This window comes from Trachinotus anak, unplaced genomic scaffold, assembly GCF_046630095.1.
Source record: "Trachinotus anak isolate AG129_WGS33_773 ecotype Australia unplaced genomic scaffold, CSIRO_AGI_Tana_v1 ptg000012l, whole genome shotgun sequence".
Lineage (NCBI taxonomy): Eukaryota > Metazoa > Chordata > Actinopteri > Carangiformes > Carangidae > Trachinotus > Trachinotus anak.
Window position 1 is genome coordinate 25,565,693 of NW_027273863.1, and position 15,870 is coordinate 25,581,562.

General features: G+C 41.9%; 1 protein-coding gene across 1 annotated transcript in view; it reads right to left on the reverse strand.

Moving 5' to 3' along the window:
- Positions 1-15,870, reverse strand: part of myo10 (myosin X) — a 120,418-nt gene that overhangs the window by 19,671 nt on the left and 84,877 nt on the right. Inside the window, exons 16-21 of the mRNA XM_071492690.1 lie at positions 15,720-15,788; positions 15,464-15,546; positions 14,983-15,091; positions 14,160-14,240; positions 3,165-3,289; positions 2,835-2,949 (exon numbers count right to left, since the gene is read on the reverse strand). Of these exons, the coding sequence (XP_071348791.1) occupies positions 2,835-2,949; positions 3,165-3,289; positions 14,160-14,240; positions 14,983-15,091; positions 15,464-15,546; positions 15,720-15,788 (582 nt within the window). The remainder of the gene's footprint in view (positions 1-2,834; positions 2,950-3,164; positions 3,290-14,159; positions 14,241-14,982; positions 15,092-15,463; positions 15,547-15,719; positions 15,789-15,870) is intronic.

The window sequence follows — 15,870 nt, forward strand, 5'->3', positions numbered from 1 at the left end:
TTATTTTAGATATTTAGACCAAAGCACTGAGAGATTCTTTGTGCTTGTTGCTGCTATCGAAGCTCATGATGTTGAGGAAATGTACTTTTTACCACTGTGCTACACACATATAAACACACACTTATTGAAATGTACACAAAACCACAGGTTAGTCTTGTGAGTCCCTGTAATATGTGATAGGATTTATGCCCCCACATAAACACACACACACACACACACACACACAAGTAAACACTCATCAGAGACGGCACACAGGAGACACACACAAACACACAAAACACTTCCTCACTTTATCAAACAACTTCTAACCTGAATCAGAAGTGCACAAAAAGTGAGGCCTTGTGTACGAGTGCACACATTTGCATGTCAACGATTTGAACAACTAATCCCCTTTAATCATTACTATGCTAATTAGTGGAACAAAAGTCTCAGCGCTAAGCCTCGCTGCACTTTTGATTCCTGCTGCTGGGGCCTTCAGGGACCGTCGCTCACTGTGACAGGTCAGGCACATGGGAGAACAGAATCCTGGGAGAGGCAAGTACAGCCACATCACTTCCAGGAAATTAAGTTTGAGGCTGTAAAAAAAACAAAAAAACAAGTCCCAGACAATAGACAGGACATGTGCCGACTGAAAGGAGCTGGAGGCCGGCTCGATGTAAATCTCAGTGCGAGAGGCAGTGGCACAAAGCGGGCGAATCCCTGTGAGGGAGACAGAATTGATTTAATGGTTTAAAGGCAGTTGCAGCAGCAGGAGCGGCTTTATGGTTCAGTGCTGAGCGTGGTGGTGACGCTGCCAGGGTTAGAGGCTCTACAGACACACACCCTTCTAGAATTATTGGATGTTCAAAGGACCTTTCAGAAAAGTTTGCAAATGAAAATGCAAACCCATGAATACAACATGTGTTTCCATTGCAGGAGTCTGCAACAAGAAGACATGTTAAAGATTGGGGCATTGACTCTTGTAAATCTGTAAATGTGGTAAATGGTGGCATTTCAATGCTGCCCTTGTGGCCGTGCATTTGCAAAGTAGAGGATTCTGGCACAACGTCACCTACTACACTTCCAAGGTGCATGGAGAAAGTCTGAAGAGGTCAAAACTCCAGCAACACTTGCAGTGAACAGAAGAACTTTGCATTTCGGCTTGTGGCCTTCATCAGGGTCATCACAAACCACATACAAGTAACATTTAACCAGGGGAGATATGAGGCAGACAAAAGTGTTCAACAGCCAATCATGTGTGGTGGCTGAGTTATAGTCTGATGGATGGAAGAATACATAAAATTGGGTGTCATCTGCTTAAAAGTGGACCCAGCGGTATCATGTTTATGAAGAAGAGTAAAGGACCCAGAATAGAACCCTGGGGAACGCCACAGGTTCTTTACTATTATTATTATTATTTGAACATACATATCTGCCAATGGGGCTTCTACAAAGATGGGCTGGGGCTACAGTCATGTGGCTTCATGTTTAAGTTTATAGCCTGGAGAAGTGCACCTAAAGGGTGATAATTAAGGTTGGAATAAAGGGCTACGGCTGGTGCATTTCACAGAGGAAATGCACCCACTGTCCTCATCGAGCACTTTAGAAGCCAGAGAAGAAGACAACGTGTATACCCTTCTCCAGAGTGAGAGTTTTTACATTCACCCTTCAAACTCTCGCTCCATTCAGGTTTTTTTTTTAAGATGCAAACACAATGAAAACAGGCTCTGGTTCCATCTGAGTGCTGTGGTGCTGACTCTTCAGTCAGTTTCTTGTGTCACAGATACACACACTAATGACCATTTATCCATCCATTCACCCACCCACCCACCCACCCACACACACACACACACACACACACACACACACACACACACACACACACACACACACACACACTTGTCCTCCACTGCTGTCACCTCCTGCAGCGTCATACGGTCATGCTGTGATTGGGGATCTGTGTTGCCCATCTGTCATTTCCCCACAGAAATCACACAAACACACACACACACACACACACACACACACACACACACACGCGCACACACACACGGGCAGTAGGTATATTCTTCCTGATTTGTTGTAGTGGAAACCGAGAGAGACAGACAGTGAGGATGAAGACTGGATCCAATAACTGTCGGATTCCCCGCTTCAGGTGCTCTGGACCTCAATTATTCATGATCTCACACACACACACACACACACACACACACACACATACAGCCTGCAGCCACATAGGTACCTGAGCTCTGGAATGGTTTCATCGAGCTGGATTTGTAAGATGCATGAAGCCAAATTAAGGCTTGAGGGGAGCAGCCAAAATGGATTTGCGTCCCCCTGGTGGCAAAGTAAGTCCACATCCAATCATATTCCGTGTTAGCAAGGAGAATACGGATCAGCCGGTGTGAGCCAGAGGCAGAGGGAGAGGTAGGACATTCAGGAGCTCAGGGTTTGACAGGAAAAAGTCAATTATACTGCAGAGAACTGAGCAGAGGGGATTTACTTCACTGCTGATAGACAGGAAATGCAAATAATCTGTGGGAAAAGTTGTTTCTGAGGAAATGCTGTGAGAAAAGGAAGAAAGGCTCAGTGCTTGGCTTGAACGCCACAGGAGGTCTTTCCCTCCTACACTTCATCCCCTTTCTGCACATCTGCATCACTGCTCTGCAGTCAAACTGCTGCTAATTTACACCAGTTTACCTTTACCACACCCTATTAGACTAAACACATGAGGACCCAGTCTGATTGAGGCCCTGGGTCTGGTTTCAAGTGCAGCCAACCAAAAGGACCCCTGAAGATCCTGATGTTTTAAGGGCAAATCATGGGTATAAAAACAGAGAACATTTCTTCCTCACCTTGGTCTTGCCCAGCTGCCACTCTGCACTGCTGCTGTCGTAGTGGTGCAGCAGCTGGATGCAGCGCCCCCTGGGATCATCCGGCATCAACGCACCCCGCATCAGCACCTTGTACCTGAAGAAGAGGGAGGGGAAAGCAAAAGGTGATGAGCCAGTGATGCTATGTTTCACAGGATGGAGTGGCAAGGATCTTGTCTGCAACTTCTTTTTATTTTACTAATGAAAGAGCATTAGATATTTCTACAGAGACCAGTTTTACAGAGACTGGTCCTCTGGTCCAGATGATGATGTACTGCATGTGTTTCTGGAGGACGGGCTGCTAAGACAAACCTGGAGCAGAAGTCCTGGAATGGTCTCCGGATGGGGAAGCCTGTGCGTCGAATCTTGACCGTCTCCAACATGCCGGAGTATCTGAGCTGGTTCAGAACCACCGTCTGGTCGAATTGGTCAGGCATCTGGAAGACAAAGATGAGATAAGATGATAAAGATGAGACCATTTGGCTGAAAACAGTCCAGTTTGAAATAGACACTTTAGGACCAAATAAAGATATTTAAAGTGTAATAACTGTATAAAGTGAGATGTCCATGTCTTTTTTGATTATAAAGCAGGTCTAGGTTCTGTTGTTGTTACTAGATCCAGACAGAAGCCTGAGAGAGGAGATGTGAAACTACAGTGAGATGCTTTTTGGGTCCTAAAACTACAAATATATATTCTTATGGATATCAACATTTCAGACAAAATATAGAAAACAAGTGTAAAACAGGGCACCTTTTAAATCAATGATAATTAACAATTTAGTGTATATCCAGTGAGATTTCACACTTAATCAATTATTACAAATGTATATTGTTACTGATATCAGTGAAAAACATCTTGATTTGATCATATTTCATCTGGTTACACATTAAAAACAACTTTCATGTTGACGTTTGTTTCTAAAACACATTAAAGGTGTAATCTCAAAACAACGAGCAGCTCTCTGCAGCATCAGCTGATGATTTTCACTCTGCATCGACAGGACACTTTAACCCACAGGGCATTTCTATTAATGTTCCTCTTCAGTCAATGCAGTCAGCTGATCTCACAACACTTATTACAACAGTATTGACAACCGAGCATGCCATACATAGTGTAATCCTATCATCCGACACAGTGTTTGACGTAGGTGTAATTTATTTTCACAGCTGTGGTGATTGATTTTGGAATCTGACTGATTGCTGTTTGAGTGCAGGTTTACAGCGCTGAGCATGAAGTTATTTAGGCTGTTTCACTGTGATGAAAGGGTGGTTTGTAAGAAATTCTTTATCGATGTTTGCATTCTCGGAGAAAAGGGAGTTAAGACAGCAAACAGGTTTTTATAGATGTTTATGTTTCGTGGCCACTGTGGGCAGAGGAACAAGCTGGAAACTCATCTGACACATGACTTTACTACTAGAGCTCCAGAGAGAAGCCTGAGAGAGGAGATGTAAAACTACATTGAGATGGTTTTTCATTCTTAAAACCACAAATATATTTTGTTACAGATATCAACACTTAATAATAATAAACACAGGAAAAGTGTCATCTCACACAACGATGATGCAATAGTGATGATTCTCTCTGACCAATCAGTAGTCTGCAGAGTTTGAATGTCACCTTTTGGTATCACTTCAGCTCACTTGAAACCTCACCAGAAGTGATGCAAAACAAAGCAAAACAAAACAAACAAAAAAAAAAAAGATACTTTCCATAACTCCTGCCTGATGGAAAAACTGGCGCCATGCAGTGGAAAAGGGCTACAACTGTGTTTGTCGGTAATTTGGTATTGGACTGGTAGTGTATATTATGTTTACCAGAGCTTGTTTGCTGAAAACAGCTGCCTGCTGCTGCTGGAAACACAGAGACTGACGCAGACTGATACATTAAATATGTTTTTCAACCCAAAACTGTGAGCGCAAGAAGTTAAACGTCCGTGTAAAAATCTCTCATGACGTCTGCAGCCAAACCGCACAACCATCACTTCCATCCCTTTACACATCTACGCACCATGTGCACGCACACACGTACATCAAACCGCATACCACTCATTCAGAACTGTGAACTCAGAGAAAGAAGAAGATATGTATGACAGCAGCAGCCAGCGACAAATCAACCCCCCCACCACCACCACCACCCTAAAAAACACACTTGGCATTGAGATACCATCATTACTTACAGAAGACCCCTCTCACCCTGTAACCTCAGTGGGCGTAAAGGGGACTCAGAATAAGAGGGTGCTTTCATACCCGCTGCAATGCCCCCTTTATTCAGCGCCCATCTCCCCTGATAGCCCGTTGATGGCCCATTTGAGCTGCTGAGATGAAGGGAGTTCAATTCACCACCAGAATTTGACTGAAAGATTGAATGGCGCCCTTTAACTACCGCCGGCCGCAGAGAAGACTTCATTAGCATAACCTGAATTTGCATACGGCAGGGCTGCAGCGCTACAAAGCCGAGTGGTGTCAGGAAGTTGCCCTCTGCCTCCTGCCTTTCTTTTCTATCTCTATCATTTCCTCTTTTTGCACAGACTCTGCTGCTTCTGGGATGCCAACAACCATTCTGTTTGGAAGCTTCTCTTTCTTTTGATTTTTTTCTGTAAGTCTTACACAGTTGCCTGACCTACTTGTTGAATGAAATTGTGCCGTCTTTTTCCTTTTCTACCTTTATTTCTTTCAGGAGAAATTTCCTGCTGTGTCAAAGCGCTGCAGCTGTGTCATTTTTTTCTTCTGTTGATGTGAAAGACAAAAAGTCTGCAGCCAAAAAGGCACACTTTCTTCCTTCATGCACATTTTCTGTTTTCGAAAGGTTTATTTTGTCCCTTCTATTCAGTATTTTAGCAGTGAATGAAACAAAGCAGCACAAAAGCACAGTGAATAAGTCAAACCAATCAAACTGTACAGAATCGTGTCAGACAGTATGACACATAAATACAATCTTTGTGCAATTTTTTGACATCACATTTTAAAGTTGCTACTTGTGAGATCCTTCTGGTGTTTGACGTCAAGAGCTCATTGTTTTAATTATTTTGCTTGGAAGATCCATGTTGTTTCAATGCTTGACCAAAAATATGTGGTCATCCCAAGTATTTGTGTTTGGTATTTGGGTCTGGGGTCTTAGCTAGGCCCCTTCATGTCAATACATGGAACTATTGCTACAGCATGCAATGATATACAAGTAAAATTACAAGATGATATGATGTGATGTGCACAAAGCCAAGTCCGTAAAGAAACTCTATTCCCAGTGTGGTGTGGACGGCCTGCACAGATACATGACACGGCAAGTAGTGAGAGTAACTGTTCTGAAATAAGTTCTCTATAGTCCAAACAGTTTAGTGATGTAAATCAGCATCCAGAGACAAATAGAGCATCTCAGACCTCTACAGGGGTGTGACAACAATAGCCTGAGGGGTAAACTCAGTGTGTTTCTCAGCACAACTTCTTTGCTAAAAGACTCAGTGTCCGGGGCATTCAGCAGGACAAAAGGGGGCGTGTTAGTCGGCTCCCGAGGGGGTTGGGAACCGGCGGGGGTGAAAAAGGCTACCAAGGAAAGACAACCAAAGGGTGAGCTGTCAGTAAGAAGGTGCGGAGAGCTCTAATGCTACTGGACGCAGAATTAGTTACATATATATTGTATGTGTTTTCAGCAGATATTGCCTTAATCTAAACATCTTCCATTTATGCAGCTTGGAATGAGTGCTGGTGATAGAAATAAAGTCAAGATTAGATTCGTCAAACATGAAAGGTTTACCTCGTATGCTGATGTTTGTAGCTGAAACACTTTGCAGACCACAAGTCAACATGACAGCTGTCACTGACTCCCATTTCAAATTCATAAAACCACGACTGGTGTGCAGGTTTGCCTCGTGAAGCTCAGACACTTTGACTTGCATTGACACTTGCAGCTGGAGAATAGACGCATTTTCCTTTCTACCCATCCTGACACAAAATGGCATCTACTCTAAAACGATCAAGATACTTCGCTGACACTTAAATGCTCGGACTTGTCTGTCACATTTCATTTTTTATGAGGTTAATCAACATGTTTAATTCCATCATCACTTGTATCTACATTTAGGATACACGCTGATGATTTAATTTGTAGGTTTTTAGATCAGTGAAGCGGAGATGTGACTACATGTTGCTTCATCAAAGGGACAAAAAAACTCATCTTGAACAACTGGCCCAATCCAGTCCAGTTTCCTCTGGAAGAGGAGGTCGTCACTGCCATTAGAAAAGTGTTTTATCCCTTCTTTTGAACCAAAAAGATGTTCTGCCATTTGATTTTATATTTCTATTTATCTTATTTTCTCAATGAAGGTATTACAAATCCAAATGTCTTAAAAGTGAAAGACTTCATTATTGAAAAGAAGAATATCCCACACACTGCTCTTGCTCAGCATCACAATTCATTGATCATCCTAACACTTTGGTCTCTCTGGACCTTTTTCAGAAGTACTTTTGATGAAGTTTTAGAAGGTCTAGAATGTTCTTCTTTTCAAGGTGACACCTTCTAATGGCTTGTTTTGTCAGTCCAAATCTCAGAGTTTCACAGTTTACAATGATGGTATTTTTCCCTTATAATTGTTTCTAATGTTCTACCTTAAAAGTTGAATGGTTGAGAACATGTTCCCTCTCTTTAAGGATCAACATTCTTGCTTTAACCAGCAGACTAAGAGCATCTAAGAGCATCCAGAACCTAAAGACCTCTCTGTGTCTTTGTCAGAACTCTTATTTGCTTCTGAGCGTCCAGGACTGAATGTGGTAGCCAGCAGGGATTATCACTCACTGCTCAGTGGGGGCTCCTAAGTTTTGGGGAATTCCCAGAACAATGTTTCTGCTCATGGATGGACATAAATCCATCCTAAATCCCCAACCCAGCAGGATTTAAGCTTGACCCAGGTTAGAGGAGGATTCTTGTGGGTTTGAATTTCTCGGATACACCAGTGACACAAAGGAGACTTAGTGCTCCTGTGGCAGACAGATGCCGTGGAGAATTAAGTTTCTATTGCGTAGAACATTAACTTCATTGTGAAATTTCTCTTAATGAGCAGGAACATCAGGGGGACCTGTAATTGTACAGTATCTATGCTCTTTGCAGTTTTGTTCAGGTTGTTCACTGCTAGACAAAAACTTCAATCAATGCCAGTCTGAACTAAAGATGGAGAAAAATTGATGCACTGACGGTACCCCACAACAGGTCAGGAAAAAATGATGCTCTAATTATTCTAGTTTTTTAGAATGGGATGCAACAAACCCTCTTTTTTCCCTGCTATCGATGGATCTGTCAATTATTCTTCCAATTTACCGATCAGTGGTTTAGTCTATAAAATGCCAAAAAGCAGTGAAAAATGAGCACCATGGTTTCCCAGAGCCCAAGGTGACATCTTCAGATTACGTGTTTTATCTGCCCAGTCCAAGATCCTAAGGGTACTCAGTTCACAATGATACAAATCAAAGAAAAGCAGCAGATCCTCACATTTGAGAAGCTGGAACCAATGAAGTGTTTGGCATTTCTGCACAATAAATGACTAAATGACTTGAAGAATGAATAGTTGATTGAGATGTAGAGTACATAGGGTGCTTTGATCGTCATGACACCAGCGAAAAACAACAGAAGAGGGCTCGATCATCCCAGGTGTAACTTTACTGAAGAAAATGACAACCTTATGTCTGATCTCAGCATCACAAAGATCAATTTCAGAAAATAAAAATCACCTTAACTGTGTACTGAGACATAATATCTGGTAAGCTTCCACCAAAGAGTGCCATCTCATTAGACACAGAACTGAGCTTTTCTTTCATTCAGTCATCAGTGAAACGACTTTCTCCTCATTATCATGTCATTAACTAATCAGTCTCCTCATTATGTAGCCAGCCCCATTCATCTTTTGCCCTCTAAGCTCAATTATAATTATCATCATACATTTACAAACCGAAGGCTTAGAGGCTCAAGTCAAATGTTTCTTTTTCAGCACTGAAAACCTTCCAGTCCAATTAACGAGATGACAAACAGGAAACATCAGTGGGACTGTGTTCGCCCAGTGCATGGCATTATGAAATTACACCGCAGTAATGACACTGATGGGACTAATTCTTGAAACATGAGCGTGCATCTCTTTTGAATTGGGTGAAAAACAACAAGAATTCAAAGCTTGTCATTCTACAAAGCAGCACAGATAAGCCTCAACAGCTTCCCCACTTTGCAAGAACCCTACAATTCAAAAACTGTAGCAGTCAAATTATTGATTCAAATTGCTATTAATTACTCCTTTAACACTACTTTACAGTCTGATTATGTATGTCTTGGCCCAGAAATCAACATTGATTGAGGAGAGCTGACTGACACAGATTCACCTTTAGACAAACCGCTGCATCTCACCTCATTCCACAGCACTAAATCCTCCACTGGACACTCAAACCCTGTGCAACAAGCACACACTTGAACGCACCGCTTCCTGTTTAAAACATGCAGCAGGTCTCACCGTGCATCGTAGCTCCCGGCTCCGTGTCCTTCAGGGTTTTACAGATCAGGGGACAAAACGGAAAATGACAGAAAACTTCCCAAAGCCGCTGCCTGTCTGTGTGTGTGTGTGTGTGTGTGTGTGTGTGTGTGTGTGTCTCCTCAACAACACTGAGCGGCTCAGACACACACACACACCACTGAGTCAAACAAAGGCTTTCAAACCCTAAACTCCACTCCCCTTTTTGTGTGGAGAGGGAGGGCTGTGGTTGTCATGGCAATGCGTCTCCTGCTGAGGCTAATTTGTGCAGGCCACTTGTAGGGCCTGACGGTGTGTGTGTGTGTGTGTGTGTGTGTGTGTGTGTGTGTGTGAAAGAGAGAGGGAGAGAGAGAGCAGGCTGTTTACATTCAAACATGGTGGTGACTTTTGTGTCTGTTAACTGCAAACTGGTCTGATGAACTGGTGTGATGCTGCCTCAGACTGGCTGCACTGGGCTGAATATGATGGGAAATAGGATGCTGATAATTCAGTTATATGTTATATGTTGAATCACATCATGTATGATCTTATAATCCTATCATTTTACAAGTCTTTTCACAAGATATTTAACATAGTCACACACCTTATTGTTCTTATAATGTTCATTTTCTTCCATTTCATGAAGTATGCATGTATATTTTATTTTACTATGTATGATTAGACAGATACAGATTATTTTCCTAAGTTTATATTTTTTCTGTATAAAGAACCCCTTTTTTTCACTTGCCTTTCAGGGCTTCCATAGACATAGTATATTAAACTTTGTATATATTTATTTTGCTTTGCATCTTGTTCATAAAAAAGAAAGAAGTTTGAAGAAGTTTCATCTGATCTGATTTCATGATTCCATTAAAAATATTTGGTTTTGGTTTCCACATCATGATGAACATCAATTTGATTCTTCCACATGTGAATTTGCATTAAAAAAAAAAAAAAAGAATTTCACAGCTGTTTGGTTTGAAAAAAACAGTCTGTGTAGGAAAATATCTTTGGGCTGGTGGATGTCACATGACCTGAGGTGACTGTGGTGGCCACGATGCTATAACTGTCTCCTAGCTGATGCACACAGGCTGTTAGCATTCTGAGTTTAGCATACACTGCAAGGCTAACGGGAACCACACAAGTTGCCTTTGAATCATTATTGCTCGTGATTATAGAAGAAACCAGCAGAAGGTGATCAGCAGTTTGATCAGACGGAGGCATCGATTTATCTGAACATGTTGCAGATTTTAGTTCAAACTGAAAACTGACAGTAATCATACAGGTGACAGCACATGACTGTACAGGAACAGTGCAGCTCCTGAAGCTCCCATCCTGAAGACAACAGCAACAAATATCAATAGACTCTGATCTGTCTCCAAAATCTGTTATTACTGTCAACACACACACACACGCACACACGCACACACACACACACACACAAACACACACACATACTACAGTGCTGTTGCAGAAGGATGGGGTTGCTGTGGTGATGGGTGACTGCATTTGATGAACGTAGATGATGAGGGTGACAGCTTTTTATGAGAAAGTGTATGTGTGAACTGGAGTTGTTGTGCCTGACAGGCAACAAGAAAAGTGTGTGTGTGTGTAAATGCTGACCTGCTTGTCTTTTTTTTTTTTTTTTTAAATCAGATACACTCCTGACGCTCAGTTTCTAAGCAAAAACACTGTCAAAATCCCCAAATCTTAAGTCGAGAGATACAGAAACAAGGGTTGAATTGATGCATTTGTATTATTATTATTATTATTATTATTATTACACAAACTTCTTGTCATGTGTTCATATAGTAATCAGAATTTGAATTTTAGTGCTTTTATTTTTAGTGTTTTTTTAAAGAGGTTACTGGAGAAAATACAAAATCTGCTTCACAAAAACAAGATTTTAAACAGGAGGAACAGACTGATGTGTTTATGCTCGGTCAGACAAGCATTTAAAATGTTTTTAAGAGGCAGTCTCATACAAATGTTTTCTTCCATACAGTAGAAGGTAAATACTCGAATACAGCTGCCCCTTTTTATTTGAAATTAAAATATTGGTCACTATATATATATATTCAAACGGTAACGGCTGTCTTTGAGCGCATCAGTCGGTTTGAAGTGGTTTGGCTCGTGGTCCAGCAGAGGGCGCTCTTAAAATTCATTATCATCTCTGCTCATTTAACGTCCTGCTTGTATGTCCACTTCCATACAGAGCTCTGCAGGACTGAGTCCTAAAACCTGGACATTAGTTGCATTTTAGCACTTCCTGTTCCCGCTGAAGTCATGTGACCGTGGTGTAGTTGGTTTATAGCCTAACATTAGCTTTTTACCTCTGGTGATTGTATATGGGCTTCAGAATACAGGGGTGGTGGTGATGGTGGTGGTGGGCAACACAGTTAATGAAATGCATTTGAATTAGTTGGAATAAATTACATTTAAACTTATTTGGTGCAAGAAAACACCTTCTTCTGTGACTGCTGCCACAACACTGTTAGTGTGTGTGTGTTTGTGTGTGTGTGTTTGTATGTGTGTGTGTCTTGGCTGTATTTGGAGCCAACAGTCTGTCCACACAATTATACATTCTGTCAATATATTGATATTTCCCCTCAGAGTCCACTTCCCATCTGCAGGAGTCCCATGACCCTGCAGGGCCTTTTCAACACACTGTTACATCACTGCAGCCAGAACAGCTCTTAGTAAGTCACTGTATCAACTCTCACCTCCTCCCACAATGTTCTCACCCCACTAAATGTCTTTACTTTATGAAAATGTCAAAATAATAAAAGGTTTTGGACCAGTTCAATTCCATATGAACAAAACACAAACTCACACAGCATCATCATCCTCATCCTTCCATCTCCTCCTCCACTCTGACACCTGCTCATAGTCAAACAGGCAGATGACAGGGACGTCTCTCGGGGGCTTTTAGGGGCCACGTGCCGAAGTCTCCCTGACCCCCTGTTTCCCCTGGGGCAGCCTTAACCCCCCCGCTCATGCCTCCACCTCCTCCCTCACTACATTAAGCTCCAAAAGTCATCACCGGGCCTTGTTTAACATTCAATCAGAAGAGGAGTCCAGACGCTCGCGTTTCGCCTCATAAAAGCACGCCGGCTGTCCAGCTGGTGAGTGAGTGTGTGTGTGTGTGTGTGTGTGTGTCACAGACGACAGCAACAATCTCAAACACTAAACTCCTCAGAGCTGCTTCACGTCTGCGTCACAAACCTCCAAGTGTCCACGTCCGACTCTGTCACAGCTGCGTGCATCATTATACGGGAAGGGGGTGGGGACAAAATTACAGGAACACCTGACAATGTAACGCCACCCGACACAACTGCAGCACGACAATCGTCTGAATAAATACCAATAAGATTTTCCACTGGTGAAAACATGTGGAAAAGACAGTTTTTGTTCCCCAACCTCCAATCTGAGATTCTGAGGATGAATTGCACCATCTCTAAAGCTTCTTTTTGTTGGACTATAAATATTATCCAGTAGCTTTTATCATCAGCTGATAAGCTGCTTTAAGTTGGGGGTTGGTTAGAGGTTTCGAGAAAATCTTACTGAAAAATAATTGTAATTGTTGGAAAAAAACAGTTGTATTATCAAAAATTCTCTGAAGGATTAAAGCAGCACCAGAGACCTTGTGGAAAACTCACAGTCAGTTCATTAATATGTCAGTTTCTCTCAGACAGCCAATCAGCAGGGACAAATTCTCCAGTAGCAAACTATCAATAATCACTGACATCACCAATTAATGTGACTGATTCCCTGTTGACCCACACAGACTAAGAGTTGTTAGTCGATACACGGGTGGCCTGACGAGTATGTGATGTCACAGGGGAAGTTCTGACGCTGTCTTTCCTGGTCACAAGCCAGAACCAGAAATACAGGACAACGAGAGGAAGGTGGAGGAAGCAGCAGATATTTCACAATAAAACAAGTAAAAACATACAAACAAGGCCTGAGTTTTAGCCTCGATATCCTCTCAACAGAACAATCATCACTGTCATTGGTGAAAGTTGAAGAAACAACCACACATTCATTTCAGCTAGATGTCAGTTTGCAGTATTTTCTCATTGAAGGTTTCTGTCATTGCTCTTTAAAACCTCAACAAGCAGCTCAACCATCAAACCACATGTGTAGCTGTCGAATACACTGTACAATCCAGTGGTTTCCAACCTGTGGGCTAGGGCCCACTGGTGTGCTGCAAAGGTATTGCAAGTGGGCCAACAAATCATTTGCCAAAAAGAATAATTTTGATGAAAAAATATGGAATATTCTGGTAAAGTAAAGGTTAATAAAATATGAACAATTATAATCCAATCTACAAAAAACAAATGTGTGTGTTTTTTTTCCCACTAATGGCCTTGAATAAGTTCAGTGGCTGGAGAGACTGAGCTGTATTTGAATTATAATTGGTGACAGGATGAAGGTCACGTCACTCAGTATCAGTCGATATAACTGCAGCACGATATTATGGATCATCTGCAGGCAGCAGCGGGAGTCACAGCTCAGAGCACAGATCCCTCCACTCTGTCCTGTATATCATTTGTGTACATTATCCCCACATTCTCCACTACTCCAGCCTGTTGCTAGACAACCTGGGGTCAAAGGTCACCAAAAGGGGCCAGACATTTCTCATTCCTGTCTGAGGCTGGTTGGTGGGTGGATGGGGGGGGGGGTCTCTGATTATTAAATGACAAACGATTCACACACAGTCTCTGTTATGCTCCCGTGCTCCAACAATCTGACCTGCTAATGTTTGCTAAGGGCAAAATAGTGTGTGTGTGTGTGTGTGTGTGTGTGTGTGTGTGAGAGCACTCACCTTGCGTGTGTTTGGTTTGATGCATCTAATAAAGTACGGGTTGGAGGTGCTGAGTGTGGCCATCAGGGAGTGCAAAGAATTCTGCAACAACACAAACACTTGTGTTACTATTACAGTAACCATGGTTACATCTGGTACTTCTACTACTACTGCAGCTACTACTACTTACAGAGGTAACACTACACCTGCTACAACTACTACTTCTAATCTGTTCATAGTGCACATATTACTGATACTACTACAATACCTGCTGCTACTACAAATACTTTAATACTTTTTAATACTTTAAAAAGCTACTACCTCTATTATTTACTACTATCACTACTGTGTAGACCAAGTACTTTTTAATGTTATTGCTACTATTACTGCAACTATGGCTACAGCTGCATCAGTGCTGCTACTTACACCACTGGTATCAGCAAATACTGCTGCTGTTATAATAACAATAGAGCTAACACTACTACCACAACTGCCACTACCACTATTAGTACAAGTTATTTCTTACTACTACTACTACTACTACTACTACTACTACTACTACTACTAATACAACTTTACTAACTAGTAAAATTATGAACAGTTATGTTTGCAGCAGTTCTTGCTATTACTACAGCCTGTTATAGCACTGTTATAAACTACTACAATAGTACTACTTCTATTTTGACAATAGCTACTGCTGCCTGTGCTACTACAGTACAAGCCCTGTCAGCTCTGACAGGCTCAAGATATCATGTAAGTTTTCCTCCTACAGGTCAATGTTGTGTTTGTGCAGCCGGTCTTTGTTTTTAACGCTGCTGAAACTCGCTGTGTATTTGTGCCTTACCTTAAACTGGGAGCTGACTGTGGGCCGCCTGTGCTTGGAGCTGCTCTTCAGAGTGTCCTGTTTGTTTCGGCTCAATACGTGTTCAAACAGATCGTAGACAAAGTCCAACCTGACAAACGGAAGGAAATACAAAACACCCGGTGTGGACATGAAGTTAAAATGAAGTGGTAAACAAACACGACTACAGCACAAGAGATTCATTATTTAACTGCCATTAAAATATGTGTTTCATAATTTTCAATTTAAATTGACTTTAAAATGACTTGACATAATCTTAACATGAGGCTGCAACTTGAGAAAATGTGGAAAAACCGAGGGGGTCTGAAGACTTTCTGAATGCACCAAAGACGCTCTTAAGCAAAACAATTTAATTTCAAACTTCTGCTCAAAATATGGAATTTAAGGAACAGCAGAAATATGATTGTTGCCACAATCCTCCACTTTAATTAGAAGCAAAAGGTCAAGAAACGCTGCGACATACCTGCTCTCCCTGAGCAGGTTGAGGATGTCGTCTCTGAAAGTGTCTCTGTTCTTCTCCAACATGCCCCTCACGTCGTACACCACCTGCAACGAGCCACCAGGGGGCGTCAGACGGCAACAAACACAAGAGCAGCAGCCTCTGGACGTGCTCTCCTCTGAGGCTGCTCAGGTCAAACTGAAGCCTCATCAGTAATGTCATACACAGTTTTATAATATAATCTAATGCACTCAAATAAAAATGCACAGGCAGCACCTACCTCTCCTGCATAGTGCTTGACTCCAAAGAAGTGCACAGCAACACGTGGCTTCACATAGAAAGGGTTTTTCTGCAGAGAGAGAAATGATTTCATTTAATATAATAGAGCTGATCAGCTGTTCACAGAAGAATTATTTGTTCCTCATATTGTA